This window comes from Balaenoptera ricei, chromosome 11, assembly GCF_028023285.1.
Source record: "Balaenoptera ricei isolate mBalRic1 chromosome 11, mBalRic1.hap2, whole genome shotgun sequence".
NCBI lineage: Eukaryota > Metazoa > Chordata > Mammalia > Artiodactyla > Balaenopteridae > Balaenoptera > Balaenoptera ricei.
Genome location: NC_082649.1, coordinates 36,523,730 through 36,541,798, shown reverse-complemented (window position 1 = coordinate 36,541,798; position 18,069 = coordinate 36,523,730). Strand labels below are relative to the sequence as shown.

At 39.4% G+C, this 18,069-nt stretch overlaps 1 protein-coding gene across 1 annotated transcript in view; it reads left to right on the top strand.

Annotated features, from left to right (window-relative positions):
• The window catches only part of DNAH8 (dynein axonemal heavy chain 8), a 329,367-nt gene that overhangs the window by 72,009 nt on the left and 239,289 nt on the right, over positions 1-18,069 (top strand). Inside the window, exons 22-29 of the mRNA XM_059938771.1 lie at positions 1,260-1,395; positions 2,557-2,672; positions 4,541-4,647; positions 12,877-12,952; positions 13,907-14,102; positions 15,668-15,864; positions 16,835-16,961; positions 17,793-18,028. Coding sequence (XP_059794754.1) covers positions 1,260-1,395; positions 2,557-2,672; positions 4,541-4,647; positions 12,877-12,952; positions 13,907-14,102; positions 15,668-15,864; positions 16,835-16,961; positions 17,793-18,028 — 1,191 coding nt within the window. The remainder of the gene's footprint in view (positions 1-1,259; positions 1,396-2,556; positions 2,673-4,540; positions 4,648-12,876; positions 12,953-13,906; positions 14,103-15,667; positions 15,865-16,834; positions 16,962-17,792; positions 18,029-18,069) is intronic.

Genomic DNA, 18,069 nt, shown 5'->3' with positions numbered 1-18,069 from the left:
ACATTGTATGTCAAAGGGCCTATTCAATTTTATAATCCAGTTTTCTTTTCTGAATTTAGTTCTCCACTTCTTCCTAAAGCCTTTGCTGACTATTAGAAAAGTTCAAAAGGCAAAAAGCACAGGCTTTTAGAATCACACAAAGCTGGTTTCAAACCCCTATTCTTACCACCTACTGTGTGACCTTGGGCAAATTTTTAATTCTGAGAGTCAGTTTTCTCATCTGTGAAATGGGTACAATAATATTACCTATCCCAAGAGGTTGTCGTTTAGCTAAATGAGTTCATACACATAAAGCTCTTAAATTGATGCCTGGCATACAACATCATGCTCATTTAAAAACCTCATCACATTTGAATCTCAAAACGACACTTTGGATTGTCCTTTTCATTCTTTTTCTTCTTTTTTTTTTTTTTTAATAAGTTTATTTATTTATTTATTTGGCTGCATTGGGTCTTTTATTGCTGCATTGGGGCTTTCTCTAGTTGCAGCGAGCAGGGGCTACTCTTCGTTGTGGTGCACAGGTTTCTCATTGTGGTGGCTTCTCTTGTGTCAGAGCACGGGCTCTAGGTGCGCAGGCTTCGGTAGTTTTGGCACGCAGGCTCAGTAGTTGTGACTCACGGGCTCTAGAGCGCAGGCTCAGTAGTTGTGGCGCACGGGCTTCATTACTCCATGGCATGTGGGATCTTCCCGGACCAGGGCTCGAACCCGTGTCCCCTGCATTGGCAGGCTGATTCTTAACCACTGCGCCACCAGGGAAGTCCCTGGATTGTCCTTTTTAAAAACCATTTCTCATTTTCAACTTTGACATCTTCATCTCCTAGGCCTTCAGGCTTCTTTCTTTTTGCCCATATGAATGGGAGTGTAGATCTCTGTGTGTGAATGAGTCAGGTAAGGTCAAAAACTTTGAATTTGGGACTTCCCTGGCAGTCCAGTGGTTAAAACTCCACGCTTCCACTACAGGGCCACAGGTTCGATCCCTGGTCGGGGAACTAAGATCCCGCATGCCACGTGGTGCGGCAAAAAAAAAAAGAAAAAAACTTAAAATTTTTCTTCTTTCTCCTTTTCTTTGCTTGAGACTTAGCAGCTGTCTCAAGCTGCTTTTAGCCATTGACACTTTGGGGTCTGAAACATTATGCTGTTGGTCACTATATCTAGGTATTTTCAAATGGCATTAGAGTTTGATAAGTTGAAGTCATATTAATAAATTTCACAGTAGTTTTAAGTATCTGGAAATTAATAGTCATTTCTTTATTTAATAGACATACACAAAAGAATGGGCTGAGGTTCTAAACCACAAAAGTAAGCATGTGGAAGAAGCTGTCAAAGAACTTTTATCAATATTTGAGACTATTTATGAAGTTAAATACAGTGGGAAAACAGCAAAACAGTTACCAGGTAACGTGCCTGGTTACAATGTTTGAATCACAAGTTGTTACAGATACCTTCTCAAGTAGGCACCTTGTGCTTGGCAGGCACCAAAATTCCAGACTCCCAGAAGGAGAGCAGATGTTCAGCATAAACCACACCGTTTGCAGTTTAGGCACAGTGAGCCCTTTTTATGAATTAAGGAATGGTGGGCACCCCTCTGAAATCCAAGTTCATAGATACTTACTGGGGACCAACCTTGCAAGCAGGCCTTTCCATGGATAGCAGTCTCTGGCCTGCTATGTTAACTTTTTTTTTGGTACAGCATTCTACCATGCTGGCTGTCACACTGTGTGGGGATGGCATCTTAGTGAGTAGAGGCCAGGGATGCTTCTGAATATCCTCCATGGCATAGGACAGCCGCAACAACAAAGCACGTCAGTAGTGCTGAGGTTGAGAAACCCCAAGCTTAAACAAGTATTCGCCGCATCTCTTCTTTCTCTGAGAGGTTTTCCACTTAGTTTAAGTAGTTTTCATCAGAAGTATCAAAAACACGAACATGTCAGCTTAAGATGGCAAACCCAAAAGGTAAACAGGTATTTTAGAAAGAGAGCCTGTAAAAAAACCCCTCTTTAAATGTTTCTTAATTCTAGGTACTAATACACAGTACAGTATATTTAAAGAGTGTATTTCTTAATAGAATGTCAATTCTGTTGAGATGGGTGATTTAAATTGAATTCAAGGGTGATTTCCCCCAGCAACAAATTTTTAATTTTTTTTTTTTATAAATTTATTTATTTATTTATTTTTGGCTGTGTTGGGTCTTCGTTTCTGTGCGAGGGCTTTCTCCACTTGCGGCGAGCGGGGGCCACTCTTCATCGCGGTGCGCAGGCCTCTCACTGTCGCGGCCTCTCCCGTTGCGGAGCACAGGCTCCAGATGTGCAGGCTCAGTAGTTGTGGCTCACGGGCTTAGTTGCTCTGCAGCATGTGGGATCTTCCCAGACCAGGGCTCGAACCCGTGTCCCCTGAATTGGCAGGCGGATTCTTAACCACTGCGCCACCAGGGAAGCCCCTTACTTTTTAAATTAAGAATTTTTTTAAGAAGGAGCTTCCTAAGAAGGTTTGGTTATATAGAATAAACCAAATGCCAAGTATTAACTGTTATATTTTTGTTTTATCTTTTATCTATAGAACAGAGAAAACATGTTATTTTTGGAAGTGAAACAGAAGAGGGTGAAAGTGCTGATTATGAGACTAATATTGTGCCTGAGGTTGATGTTAATGATAAAGAAGATGAATTTAAAAAGGTATTTATTGTAAAACAACCTTATGCAATTTCACAGAATTATGACTCATAGGATTGTAGATAATCCCAAATGGTGGTTTTTTTTTTCCAGGCAGTTCTGCAAGCAGTCTGTGTGGATTTATTACCAATTGGATTTATAACAAAATCCAGAAAATAAAATTTTCAATTCTATACTGTAGCATCTGACAAGATACAGCAATCCTTACAGTTTTCCCCAACACTGTCAACTTTTAATGCTATTCTGTCAATTACAGTTTCTATAGTTATCTCCCCCTATTGTGACTGACCGTGTTTTCTTATGTAGTAAATGTCACACCTGGGATTGTAGTGCCAATCCATTTGACTCAAAGTGGAGAACTTTGTTCTCAGTTATTGTTTTTAATAGAATTACCTGTATTGCAAGACCGGATTTGATTCACTTGGGGTCCAGGGATCTGCATTTTTTATTAACACTGTGGACTCTCCCGCAGGAGAAACCCCAGGTGGGCAGATTCTCACATTATGCTGAGCTGTGTTGAGAATGAAAGTTGAGGAGGAGACATGGGGATTCTTCATCCTTCTTAGGCCTTCTTAGGCCTTCTGGTTGTGCATCAACTCTAAGTGCCACTCCCACATTTGTACTACTTCCTGCTTTCTCCTGCTCCCGTCAGTTTTCTTTTAATCCTCCATACTCATCTTTTCATTCTTTCTCCATTTTACATTCTTTTACACTCTCTAACCCACACCCTAACACAGTCTTGGAAATAAACAGCACACATTTGTTTCACTTTCACCTTCTGGCTCAAGCATGCTATCACTAATTGATCGGGAAACACTTTCCCGCTGAGTCTAGATTTTAGCTGTAGATTGCTTCTCAGTACCATGCACCAGGCAGCCACTATCAGTTGGTGGGGGTCAGCAGGAGAGTTCTTTGCTTCCAACTGCATTCCCTTTGACACTGGCTGGGGTCCTTAGAGCAAGACTGAGTACCATCGGAGCCTCTCAAAATGGGGGATCACTTAGAGCTGCATCAGTGCAGACATCTCCTAAACAGCCTCTGCCTCTCAAATCCATCTTCCACATCGCTTCCACAGTGGTCTAACGTAAACATCTGATTATGTCATGCCTGCACTTTAGCCTGGTAGTTGACCAACCCGATCATATTCCTCTTTGTTCACACCTGATAAGCCTCCCTTCTGACCCAACTCAACCTGACTGGCCCACCCAGACTCAGAGGGTCAGGGTGTAGGGTGGAGAGGAACAGTGTGGCCAGAGCCTGGCTCCGGATGCGTGAATCACTGTGCAAGCAAGACGTAGTGCCCAGATTCCTGCCCAGGCTCAATATTTATTCTGTGCTCTGACCAATAAATGTGGCTACTTCTTCTCTGGTGGGAAAGGAGGGCTTGCAGAGAGGGACAAACCATGGTGCCAGGACGGTGGAAGTTTCATCCCATATATTTTGGTATCATACATATTAAAATATGTTTATCCACCAAGCTGAGACTTTTGAGGTTGGAGACTACATATCCTCTTGTGCCCACACCTCTAAGCATTGAAAAGTGTACCACACTTAAGTGCTTCAGTTTTGTTGATTGAATTATTGAATATTGAGCAAACCAGGATTATTTTCAATTAGCTGTTTTTGAATTTTGGCTTTTGAGTAAGGCCTTATAATTTGCTAGGGTGTTTATGAAAGCACACTTTTCATATATTCTTATTTGTTTTAAAAAACAAGTAATTTAGGATTGAATTTATTTCTACAATATAATTGAAATTGTATAGTTTATTATTTTTCATCTTTCGCATGTCACTTCTAATATTGTATTATTGCTTTGGGGGTGTTAGAGTTTTTATTTTTTGTACCAAATTTAATATGATTTCTCATTACAGGAATGTAAAGAGGTCTATGCTTTTTTCTCTCATCAATTACTAGACAGTCTTCAAAAAGCTACACGGTTATCTTTGGACACAATGAAAAGAAGAATATTTGTTGGCAGGCAAGTTGAAAATATGCTAAATATGTCTGGTAATACTATCACAACATAACGCTAAAGCACTTTTTATTTTTATTAATTAATTTTAATAATTGTAAAATTTAAAACACGGCATTTATGAAAAGACTGTATGAAAACAAGCGTGTAATACTGCAAGAACAGTGATAAATGAACAACCATGTTCCTAGCACCCAGGCCAAGACAAAGAACACTGAACACTACCAATACCCTTACTGGTCCTTCCTCTGCTCACCCAAAGGTAACCACTATCCTGAACTTGATGTTTATCAGTGTCTTGGTTTGCCTGACAGTTTACCCCATGTTTTTATCATTTAATTTTGCCTGTATTTGAACTGTGTTCAGTATTGTTTCTGAGATACATCTATGCTGATATATTTTATTTTCACTTCTGTACAGCTCGAGTATACACATTCTGTTTTATCACTTCTACTGTTGGTGGTTGTTTGGGTTGTTTCCAGTTTGGGCTATTGTGAACATTCTTGTGCATGTCTCCTGCTGCACCTGCTAAGAGTGGAATGGCTGGGCCCTGGGGTGTGTGCATGCCTCAATTTACCAGGCAGTGCCTAGCATGAGTGCCCATAGATCCTCATCCTTGCACACAGTTAGTGTTGTTCAATTAAAAAATTGTTGCCAGCATATAGGGTGTGAAATGACGTCTCACTGGGATTTAAATCATTTAAATCATTTTCCTGGTTACTGATGAGGTTAAACATATTTTCATGTTTACAAGCCATTTGTGCTTTCTCTTTTTAAAAATTTGCCTTCCCTTCCCTTTCCTTCCCTTCCCTTCCCTTCCCTTCCTTCCCTTCCCTTTCTTTCCCCCTCTCTTCCTCCCTCCCCGCCTCCTCCTCTTTCCCTCCCTTGTTTCTTCCTTCCTTCTGCCTGTTTTTCTATTGGATTGGATTTATTCGTGGATGGTCTCAATATATTATTTTGTTGATGATATTTTTAAACTTATATTTATGATATTCTTTGCTGTGTTTAAAAATATTCAAATCTATCAATCTTTTCCTTAGTAGTTTGTGATTTTTATGTCTTTTAAAAGAAATCTATCTGTACTTCATAGTATCTTCTAAAAGTTTTAAAGTTTTATCTTTTACAGTTAGGGGTTTAATCCACATGGTATTTATTTTGTGTTTAGTGTGAGGTAGGAGACCAGTATATTTTTTTCCATATGGTTAATTAGTTAAAAGAAAATTAATTTTTCTTTTGAATGGTTATTTAAATTACACTGAATCTATAGGTAAATTTGGAGAGAATTAGCATCCTTACAATATTGAGTCTTCCATTCAGAGTCATGGATTACCTCTCCATTTATTTGTCTTTTTTATTATTTCTCAACGAAGTTTTGTAATTCCCTGTGTAAAAGTCTTGTACATTTTTGTTAGGTTTATTCCTTGGTTATTCATTGCTGAATTTTAATTTAATTGCACTATTAAAATCTCCCAATGTGATTGTGAAGTTGTCAAATTTTCCTTCTGTTTCAATTGTTGTTTTATATCTTTTAAGACTGTTGTTAGGTGCATGCGATGTCGTATAGTTAAGTCTGCCTAGAACACTGTTTATTTTATTTTTATTTGATGAGCCTCTTTATCCATATTAATCTTGATTTCTCAAATTCTTTTTAGTCTGTCATTAATTATAATTTCCCAGATTTTTTGGTATACCTTTTCTATCCCTTCATTTAATTTTTTCCGTGAAGCTTTTTTGTTTTACCTTTTAAAAGCATAATATACCTGATATATTTTATTATTGACATAGAGTTGATTTACAACGTTGTGCCAGTCTCTGCTGTACAGCAAAGTGACTCAGTTGTACACATATATATAGATACATTCTTCTTTTATGTTCTTTTCTATTATGGTTTATCACAGGATGTTGAGTATAGTTCTCTGTGCTATGCATTAGGACCTGTAGTTTATCCATTCTAAATGTAGTAGTTTGCATCTGCCAACCCCAAACTCCCAGTCCATCCCTCTCCCTCCCTCCCTCACCCTTGGCAACCACAAGTCTGTTCTCTATGTCTATGAGTCTTATACCTGATATTTTTATTTAATCTGATTATTTCTGCCTTTTAAAGAGTTTAATCTGCTTACATTTTTGTGATTTTTTAATATAGTTACACTTAATTTATGACATTTTATTTTGTGGTTTCTTACTATCCTTTTTCTTCGGTTCATTTATTATCTGTTATCTTTGGAATGGATAATTTTCCCCTTTTATTCTCTTTCTTATACTTAAGTTCTTTCAGTAGTTACCTTCAAATATAGAATACATATATTTAGCTCTATTTTAAAAAAAATACTGTGTATAGTTTTTTCAGTTTTCTCATTTCTAACTACAAGGGCCTTGGCATGAAGTCTATCTACTTTCTCATTCTTTTATTTATTTATTTTTTTAACATCTTTATTGGAGTATAATTGCTTTACAATGTTGTGTTACTTTCTGCTGTATCACAAAGTGAATCAGTTATATGTATACATATATCCCCATATCCCCTCCCTCTTGCGTCTCCCTCCCACCCTCCCTATCCCACCCTTCTAGGTGGTCACAAAGCACTGAGCTGATCTCCCTGTGCTATGCAGCTGCTTCCCACTAGCTATCTATTTTACATTTGGCAGTGTATATATGTCAATGCCACTCTCTCACTTCATCCCAGCTTACTCTTCCCCCTCCCTGTGTCCTCAAATCCATTCTCTATGTCTGCATCTTTAATCCTATCCTGCCCCTAGGTTCATCAGAAGCTTTTTTTTTTTTTTATATTCCGTATATATGTGTTAGCATACGGCATTTGTTTTTATCTTTCTGACTTACTTCACCCTGTAACAGACTCTAGGTCCATCCAACTCACTATAAATAACTCAATTTCATTTCTTTTTATGGCTGAGTAATATTCCATTGTATATATGTGCCACATCTCCTTTATCCATTCATCTGTCGATGGACACTTAGGTTGCTTCCATGTCCTGGCTATTGTAAACAGTGCTGCAATGAACATTGTGGTACATAACTCTTTTTGAATTATGGTTTTCTCAGGGTATATGCCCAGTAGTGGGATTGCTGGGTCATATGGTAGTTCTATTTTTAGTTTTGTAAGGAACCTCCATACTGTTCTCCATAGTGACTGTATCAGTTTACATTCCCACCAACAGTGCAAGAGGGTTCCCTTTTCTCCACACCCTCTCCAGCATTTATTGTTTGTAGATTTTTTGATGATGGCCATTCTGACTGGTGTGAGGTGATACCTCATTGTAGTTTTGATTTGCATTTCTCTAATGATTAGTGATGTTGAGCATTCTTTCATGTGTTTGTTGGCAATCTGTATGTCTTCTTTGGAGAAATGTCCATTTAGGTCTTCTGCCCATTGGGTTGTTTGTTTTTTTGATATTGGGCTGCATGAGCTGCTTGTATATTTTGGAGATTAATCCTTTGTCAGTTGCTTCATTTGCAAATATTTTCTCCCATTCTGAGGGTTGTCTTTTGGTCCTGTTTATGGTTTCCTTTGCTGTGCAGAAGCTTGTAAGTTTCATTAGGTCCCATTTGTTTATTTTTGTTTTTATTTCCATTTCTCTAGGAGATGGGTCAAAAAGGATCTTGCTGTGATTTATGTCAAAGAGTGTTCTTCCTATGTTTTCCTCTAAGAGCTTTATAGTGTCTGCCCTTACATTTAGGTCTTTAATCCATTTTGAGTTTATTTTTGTGTATGGTGTTAGAAAGTGTTCTAATTTAATTCTTTTACATGTAGCTGTCCAGTTTTCCCAGCACCACTTATTGAAGAGGCTGTCTTTTCTTCACTGTATATTCTTGCCTCCTTTATCAAAGATAAGGTGACCATATGTGACGTGAGTTTATCTCTGGGCCATTTATCCTGTTCCATTGATATATATTTCTGTTTTTGTGCCAGCACCATACAGTCTTGATCACTATAGCTTTGTAGTATAATCTGAAGTCAGGGAACCTGATTCCTCCAGCTCCGTTTTTCTTTCTCAAGATTAATGTGTCATTTAAAGCTTGTGTTTCCTTATTTATTTTCATTTTGGATGATCTGTCCTTTGGTGAAAGTGGGGTGTTAAAGTCCCCTACTATGATTGTGTTACTCTCGATTTCCCCTTTTATGGCTGTTAGTATTTGCCTTATGTATTGAGGTGCTCCTATGTTGGGTGCGTAAATATTTAGAATTGTTATATCTTCTTCTTGGATCGATCCCTTGATCATTATGTAGTGTCCTTCTTTGTGTCTTGTAATAGTCTTTATTTTAAAGTCTATTTTGTCTAATATGAGAATTGCTACTCCAGCTTTCTTTTGATTTCCATTTGCATGGAATATCATTTTCCATCCCCTCACTTTCAGTCTGTATGTGTCCCTAGGTCTGAAGTGGGTCTCTTGTAGACAGCATATATATGGGTCTTGTTTTTGTATCCATTCAACTAGTCTATGTCTTTTGGTTAGATCATTGAATCCATTTACATTTAAGGTAAATATCGATATGTATGTTCGTATTACCATTTTCTTAATTGTTTTGGGTTTGTTATTGTAGGTGTTTCCCTTCTCTTGTGTTTCCTGCCTAGAGAAGTTCCTTTAGCATTTGTTGTAAAGCTGGTTTGGTGATGCTGAACTCTCTCAGCTTTTGCTTGTCTGTAAAGGTTTTAATTTCTCCATCAAATCTGAATGAGATCCTTGCTGGGTAGAGTAATCTTGGTTGTAGGTTTTTCTCCTTCATCACTTTAAGTATATCCTGCCACTCCCTTCTGGCTTGCAGAGTTTCTGCTGAAAGATCAGCTGTTAACCTTATGGGGATTCCCTTGTGTGTTATTTGTTGTTTTTCCCTTGCTGCTTTTAATATGTTTTCTTTGTATTTAATTTTTGATAGTTTGATTAATGTGTGTCTTGGCGTGTTTCTCCTTGGATTTATCCTGTATAGGACTCTCTGTGCTTCCTGGACTTGATTAACTATTTCCTTTCCCATATTAGGAAAGTTTTCAACTATAATCTCTTCAAATATTTTCTCAGTCCCTTTCTTTTTCTCTTCTTCTTCTGGGACCCCTATAATTCGAATGTTGGTGAGTTTAATGTTGTCCCAGAGGTCTCTGAGACTGTCCTCAGTTCTTTTCATTCTTTTTTCTTTATTCTGCTCTGCACTAGTTATTTCCACTATTTTATCTTCCAGGTCACTTATCCGCTCTTCTGCCTCAGTTATTCTGCTATTGATCCCTTCTAGAGAATTTTTAATTTCATTTATTGTGTTGTTCATCATTGTTTGTTTGCTCTTTAGGTCTTCTAGGTCCTTGTTAAACGTTTCTTGTATTTTCTCTCTTCTATTTCCAAGATTTGGGATCATCTTTACTATCATTATTCTGAATTCTTTTTCAGGTAGACTGCCTATTTCCTCTTCATTTGTTAGGTCTGGTGGGTTTTTACCCTGCTCCTTCATCTGCTGTGTGTTTCTCTGTCTTCTCATTTTGCTTAACTTACTGTGTTTGGAGTCTCCTTTTCACAGGCTGCAGGTTCGTAGTTCCCGTTGTTTTTGGTATCTGTTCCCAGTGTCTAAGGTTGGTTCAGTGGGTTGTGTAGGCTTCCTGGTGGAGGGGACTAGTGACTGTGTTCTGGTGGATGAGGCTGGATCTTGTCTTTCTGGTGGGCAGGTCCACGTCTGGTGGTTTGTTTTGGGGTGTCTGTGGCTTTATTATGATTTTAGGCAGCTTCTCTGCTAATGGATGGGGTTGTGTTCCTGTCTTGCTAGTTGTGTGGCATAGGGTGTCCAGCACTGTAGCTTGCTGCTCATTGAGTGGAGCTGGGTCTTAGCATTGAGATGGAGATCTCTGGGAGATTTTCACCGTTTGATATTACATGGAGCTGGGAGGTCTCTTGTGGACCAGTGTCCTGAAGTTGGCTCTCCCACCTCAAAGGCACAGCACTGACTCTTAGCTGGAGCACCAAGATCCTTTCATCCACACGGCTCAGAATAAAAGGGAGAAAAAATAGAAAGAAAGAAAGAAAGAGGATAAAATAAAATAAAGTAAAGTAAAATAATATAAAGTTATTAAAATAAAAAATAACTAAGAAAATAATTTTAAAAAGTAAAAAAACAAAAAAACAACAAAAAAAATGGACGGACCGAACCCTAGGACAGATGGTAAAAGCAAAGCTATACAGGCAAAATCACACACAGAAGCATACACATACACACTAAGAAAAAGAGAAAAAGGGGGAAAAAATATATCTTTGCTCCCAAAGTCCACTCCCTCAATTTGGGATGATTCGTTGTCTATTCAGGTATTCCACAGATGGAGGGTGCATCAAGTTGATTGTGGAGCTTTAATCCGCTGCTCCTGAGGATGCTGGGAGAATTTCCCTTTCTCTTCTTTGTTCCCACAGCTCCCGGGGTTCAGCTTTGGATTTGGCCCCGCCTCTGCGTGTAGGTCGCTTGAGGGCGTCTGTTCTTCGCTCAGACAGAACGGGGTTAAAGAAGCAGCTGCTTCAGGGGCTCTGGCTCACTCAGGCCGGGGGGAGGGAGGGGTACGTACACGGGGCGAGCCTGCGGCGGCAGAGGCCGGTGCGACGTTGCACCAGCCTGCGGCGCATCATGCTTTCTCCCGGGGAAGTTGTCCCTAGATCACGGGACCCTGGCAGTGGCGGGCTGCACAGGCTCCCGGGAGGGGCGGTGTGGATAGTGACCTGTGCTTGCACACAGGCTTCTTGGTGGCGGCAGCAGCAGCCTTAGCGTCCCATGCCCGTCTCTGGGGTCCGCGTTGACAGCCGCGGCTCGCACCCGTCTCTGGAGCTCCTTTAAGCGGCGCTCTTAATCCCCTCTCCTTGCGCACCAGGAAACAAAGAGGCAAGAAAAAGTCTTTTGCCTCTTTGGCAGCTCCAGACTTTTTCCCGGCCTCCCTCCCAGCTAGCTGTGGCGCACTAGACCCTTCAGGCTGTGATCACGCTGCCAATCCCAGTCCTCTCCCTGGGGTCCGACCGAAGCCCAAGCCTCAGCTCCCAGCCCCCGCCCGGCCGGTGAGCAGACAGGCCTCTCGGGCTGGTGAGTGCTGGTCAGCACCGGTTCCTCTGTGCGGGTGGGAAAATCTCTCCGCTTTGCCCTCCGCATCCGTGTTGCTGCGCTCTCCTCCGCGGCCCTGAAGCTCCCCCCTCTGCCCGCGAAGGGGCTTCCTAGTGTGTGGAAACCTTTCCTCCTTCACAGCTCCCTCCCACTGGTGTAGGTCCTGTCCCTATTCTTTGTCTCTGTTTTTTCTTTTTTCTTTTGCCCTACCCAGGTACTTGGGGAGTTTCTTGCCTTTTGGGAAGTCTGAGGTCTTCTGCCAGCGTTCAGTAGGTGTTCTATAGGAGCAGTTCCACATGTGGATGTATTTCTGATGTATTTGTGGGGAGGAAGGTGATCTCCGCGTCTTCCTCTTCCGCCATCTTTAAGCTCTCCTCCGCTTGCTTGCTTTTAGTTCAAAGAGTTCCTTGCAATAATATGTTTATCTGGGAACCATTGACCCTGAATGCTAAAGTTGGGTCTCCACTGTGAATGTGGAGGCTTTATGTTTCTTGTGATTATTTTTCCCCCCAGTCTGCTTGTAGTTATGAATGGAGGTGTAGTTTTTCAGTAATGATAACATATCTTGCTATGGAAAGTTTACATTTATTATAATTTTGTCTGGGATAGGGACAGAGATCAGGCAGAGGGAGATAACCAAACTAATTTGCAGCGCTGATATGTGTCATTCATTAATTGCACTCATGTGTCTGTCTGTGTGTCTGTACTTCTGTCTGAGCATAACTGATATTGTTTAAAAAGGCAGTTTTTAGAAGGTTTTGACTAGAAACCTCCTGTTTAATCTTGTACACACAAAAAAATAAAGTATATGAAGTCATATGCTTTTTGTTGGTGATTTTCAGCATCCGTTGTGGGGCTGGGAAAAAGGAGTGCTTTTAGTAAACATTATTAGGTGGTACTTTACTGAGAGAAAGCAACGTTAAAATACTAGAAAATGGGTAGGAGACTAGTATTTCACTTCAAAGAAGATTAAATCATTCAGTGTTCTTAATTTACGAACTAGTTTATGAAATTTATGGTTCTATTGTAAATAACATTCTCTTCATTAATTCAGTATTTTGAAAATTGTCTTTATTTTTTTAGAATTGAAACTTGTAGCATAACCAAGCTACTTATGAAATTTTTGGTTAAGGTTTATAAGTTAAATGTCCATCTTATTACAGCCCTTATGGACGAAAGCGGTCAGACGATGTTATTTCCTTTCTAAAATCTGAAGTACATCTTGTGATTCCTAATGTGGTAAGTATTAAATATTCAAGTTAATACAGTGATATTTTGCTAATGTATTTAAGAAGTATAGCATTAGAACTGAACTTTTATGTAATCTCTTGGTCCTCTGTGCTTTTTGACTTCACCTCCGTATTTAACAAAAATCAAAGTGTATCATTTATATCTATTATAAAAATTACTTCTGCAGAGCTCATGGTGTATTGAAGGTTGGTGTTAGAGTTAAGTATCTGTTGGGCTATCAGTTAGCAAGTACCCTACAAATCATCTTGCTTTTTCTTACTTCAGACATTAAATTATCTAAATAAGGCCATCTCAGAAGTCCAAATCCCTATACTGAACACCCAACTGTAAGACAACCCATGGCAGAATAGAAACAAAGAAAGAAAGAGAGAGCCTGTGCCCTGAGTTCATGGGTCCCTTGTGCCTTCTTAGGGCACTTTTCTCTACCACCCCTCTGGCTGCTTATTGGCATCTGGAACACCAAGCCATACAGGATGACTGAGGTGCATTCTGTGACGAGCCAAGGGTTAAGGCCAGGCAGGGACAATCTATGGCTCACCTGACACCACATCTACACAGTCTGGTCTCCTGGAGGACAACTTCTTGGCTTATTTGGTGCATTTCAAAGAACTGAGGTCAAAATCTTGGCAGTATAATTTCTTCAGTTACTCTGCTTCATGGACATCCAACATCTGCCCACAATATTTGGCTGCATCCAGCCACCCTCACAGGATGGCAAGTACTATGTTTGACCTTTCTGCCTGCAGGAATTGGTAGAATAGGAAAACTTGAAGATCGGTAAAGTCTGCAGCCTACCTTCCTCTACCATCCCTCTCCTCGAAGCAGCCTTCCACTGGGCCAGCAGAGGCTTTCCCCACTCAGTGGGGAACAGGTGTGGTGAGAATCAGAGGGATGCATTTGTATGTGTTGGCAGCACCAGGAACTTGTTTCTTCTTTCCACAGGTAATGGTTCCTAGTTTGGATGACATTCAACAAGCCATTAACCGTATGATCCAGTTAACCCTGGAGGTCAGCAAAGGAGTGGCTCACTGGGGGCAACAGCAGACCCGTCACGTCAAGACTGTCATTAGCAGCCCCTCCCATACCACTACTGATGGGACCCATCTGAGCACAGGAAAGCAGTTGAAGAAGGAAGACAGTAAGAATGTTAAAACAAATCTCAGATTAATAGAGTCTTAGAACTATAACAGTTAGTAAATGCTCTTTCTGATTCTTCCTGGGTATGACAGCCTATAGGTATTTTTAAACTCATTTTTATATGTGGATTGGTTAAATTTTACATTTAAAAAAACTAGTGTTCTCCATCTTCCATCTTAAACATAGCATGCAGACATTTCAGATTTTGATCATGGGTGAACAAGGATATTTATCACTGTTCTACTACCATAGTCTCAGATTCAAAGTTAAAAATGAAAATAAACCTTAGAACTAATTCTATTTTCAGCATTGTATTTGATCTGATAAACTTAGTTTGCTAGAACTTGGTGCTTAGAAAATCTGGGTCATGTGTTCTTTGTACATGAAATATATATAAGCTATTCCCTTAAATAATTATGAGTGTGATATGACACTGACCCAAAATTCCATGGACATTTTTGGATACTTTCTTGTATAGAAAGCCAAATTCTTTTTTTCTTTTTTGCTGTTCTGCCACATTAACATTTTTATTTATTTATTTTTGACAAAAGTTATACATATTTGAGGTGTACTGCATGATGTTCTGATGTACGTATACCTTTGTGAAGTGGTTACCACAATCAAAGTAAATAACATATTCATCACCTCCCATAGTTAACCATTTTTTGTGTGTGTGGTGAGAACACTTGAGGTCAACTCTCTTAGCAAATTTCAAGTATACATTATTATTAACTATAGTCACCATACTACACATTATGTTTCTAGAATTTAGTCATCATATTAGTGAAAGTTTGTACCCTTTGATCAACATCTCCACTTTTCTTCCACCCCACCCCAAGTAAGTATCATTTATTGATACTTCAGCTAACTGTTGCCATGCAAGAATACCAGATTAAACCATTTTAAAAGAGAAGGTGGCAATCTGGAATTTTTCATGAAATCTCATGATTTTTTAATTGTTAACAACTGCTTTAAAAAAGTAAGGAATTGTTTGGGCCAAACAAAAGTATCCATATGGTCTCTGCTTGATGGAGAATACTTGAGAGTTTCAGTCAAGGCTGTGACATGACTAGGTTTCGGCAAGAGATGTTTATGGTGGTTGTGTGATCTTTATATACCAGATGCTGAGTTGAAGACAAGCATACGTTGTCTCATTTAATCCTCACAAGTATTTCCATGAAGATTAAATAATTGGCTTAAGGTCATTTGGGTAGTAAACGTAGTGGCTCTCCTTTAACCACAAGCCTGTTCTGTAGGGTAGCAATTTCAACTCTTCTGATCTTTCCTTGGAGGATGTTGTGTTTTGGGGGAGTGGTTAATCAGTGTCTTTCAGTTCTCTCCTCTGAATAACAGTTTCCCCATTTTAAAGAAACCTAGACCTCAAAATCTGACACAGTAGTTTAATAAGAGTAAGTGAAGCTAGCGCAAGAATAGCTCTTAATTACTTGGAATGGGGTGGGGGGGTCTTTAAGAAAATAAAGTTTAAAAAGTCTATAAATATTACAATTGATAGTATTTAAAGTTGAATATAGGAGTTATCTATAGGATAAAAATGTCTGTTTTCAGAATCTTTTGAAGAAATTATCCCCGCACGGAAGCTGAAGAATTTTTATCCAGGTGTGGCAGAGCACAAAGATATTTCCAAGCTGGTCCTCCTCCTTTCTTCCTCTGTGAATTCTCTCAGAAAGGTGGCTCATGAGGCCCTGCAGGACTTTCAAAAGTACAAGACGCTCTGGACAGAGGACCGAGACGTGAAAGTGAAGGTATGTTTCCGCTACTTGTGATGCAGTTTGGTGTTTTTTTTAACACCTTTATTAGAGTATAATTGCACTACAATGTTGTGTTAGTTTCTGCTGCATAACAAAGTGAGTCAGCTATATGTATACATATATCCCCATATCCCCTCCCTCTTGTGTCTCCCTCCCACCCCTCTAGGTGGTCACGAAGCACCGAGCTGATCTCCCTGTGCTATGCGGCTGCTTCCCACTAGCTATCTATTTTACATTTGGTAGTGTATATATGTCCATGCCACTCTCTTACGTCGTCCCAGCTTACCCTTCCCCCTCCCCGTGTCCTCAAGTCCGTTCTCTATGTCTGCGTCTTTATTCCTGTCCTGCCCCTAGGTTCTTCAGAACCATTTTTTTTTTTTTTAGATTCCATATATATGTGTTAGCATACAATATTTGTTTTTCTCTTTCTGACTTACTTCACTCTGTATTGTTTATCTCTAACTCCTGTGGGAGGACCAAGAAAACATCAGTGATAATGATGAGAACTCAAGAACAGAGGCCGAGAACCTGTAAATGCCACACACCTAACACATCATGTCTTGCATAATTCTCACATTGACACTGGGGCAGTTGATAATAATGAGGTTCAGGCAGATTTTGTTTAATTTGATTAAACATTTGAGTACTAATTATGTTCCAGACATGCCCAGAGGCCAGGTATTCAAGGGTGTGTCCAGCTTACATAGGCTCAGCTGTATATTTGGTTAGAGATTCAAGGAAAGTTTAGAACTCTGAATAACCATTCAGAAATGTGAAATTCCCTCACATAGCTTCCTCTTTCAGTGCTAACTGTTCATCCCTTTCTCTACCGAGCCACTGGCCTGATAGCACATACAAGAGGAAAAATATATAAGCAGATGCAGTTTTCTAATTCAACTATTAGAGGCGTAAGATTTACATTGTCAAAAAGCCGAAGAAAATGTTGATTCTTTCCTTGCTACAGGAGTTTTTGGCTAACAACCCCTCTCTGACTGAAATCAGATCCGAAATTCTACACTATGCTACTTTTGAGCAGGAGATTGATGAGTTGAAGCCTATTATAGTGGTAGGAGCACTTGAATTGCATACAGGTATTTTATAAATATTATGTAAAGTGTCTGTATTTTCACATGAAATGTTACTTCATTTAGAAAGCTGTTATTAAGCTACCTTGGTGCAATATTATAAATATTAAGTATTTCTGGACCACCAATATTGTTCATATATATGCTATATATATTATATATTGTCATATATTACGTATATATAATATTATACCAAAGTGACTTAATGTACTTGATACTAAATTGGCACTCAAACAACTAAAACTACAGGGGGAACTACAGGTTACTGCGAGGAGGGGATTGTGTACATGGGATAAGAGTCAAAACAGTTTGAGGTCTCCTGAGAAGTTAGTCCAGTTGGGGTTAGAGTATCAGAGGATTATGAGACAACCACTTAATGTCTGAAATCAAAAGCCCAAGCTGACTCTACTGCTAACTGTAGTGAGGGAGAGCTGTATTAGACAGGCACAGTGTTCTCAACAGTGTAGGCTGCTGGTTTCATATAGGGGTTACCTAGAGGAAATTGGGGAAATGAGTGAAGACTTATAATGGGATGGCCAGAAACAGAGCAAGGTTCACATTGGATAGTGCTAGAACTAATTTCCAAAATTCTCCATCGACTTCAGTGTCTTTCTCATGAATGGCTTAATATACTCCACCAGGATAGGAATTAAGTCTTCAAAATCCTTACAGAACATTTAATTCAGACGAACTACAGACTAACTACATTTCAAGTGCTCAGTGTGGCTAGTGGCCATCAAATGGACAGTGCAGTTATAGATGCTCAGATTACACATAAAGTGAATTGTTTCAGAATGTCAGTTGTATTTTATTTTGACCTTTTCTTGTCTTCACCAGAGCCAATGAAATTGGCCTTATCAGTTGAGGCTAAGGCATGGAAGATGCTACTCTGTCGATATTTGAATGAAGAATACAAAAAGAAAATGTCAGACATGATAGCATTTATCAATGAATACTTGAAAAAGTTATCTAGACCTATTCGTGATTTAGATGATGTCAGGTTTGCAATGGAAGCCTTGTCTTGTATCCGTGATAATGAAATTCAAATGGACATGACTTTGGGACCAATTGAAGTAAGAAATGATTGTATTTTTCTTTCTCGAAATGGTATTTT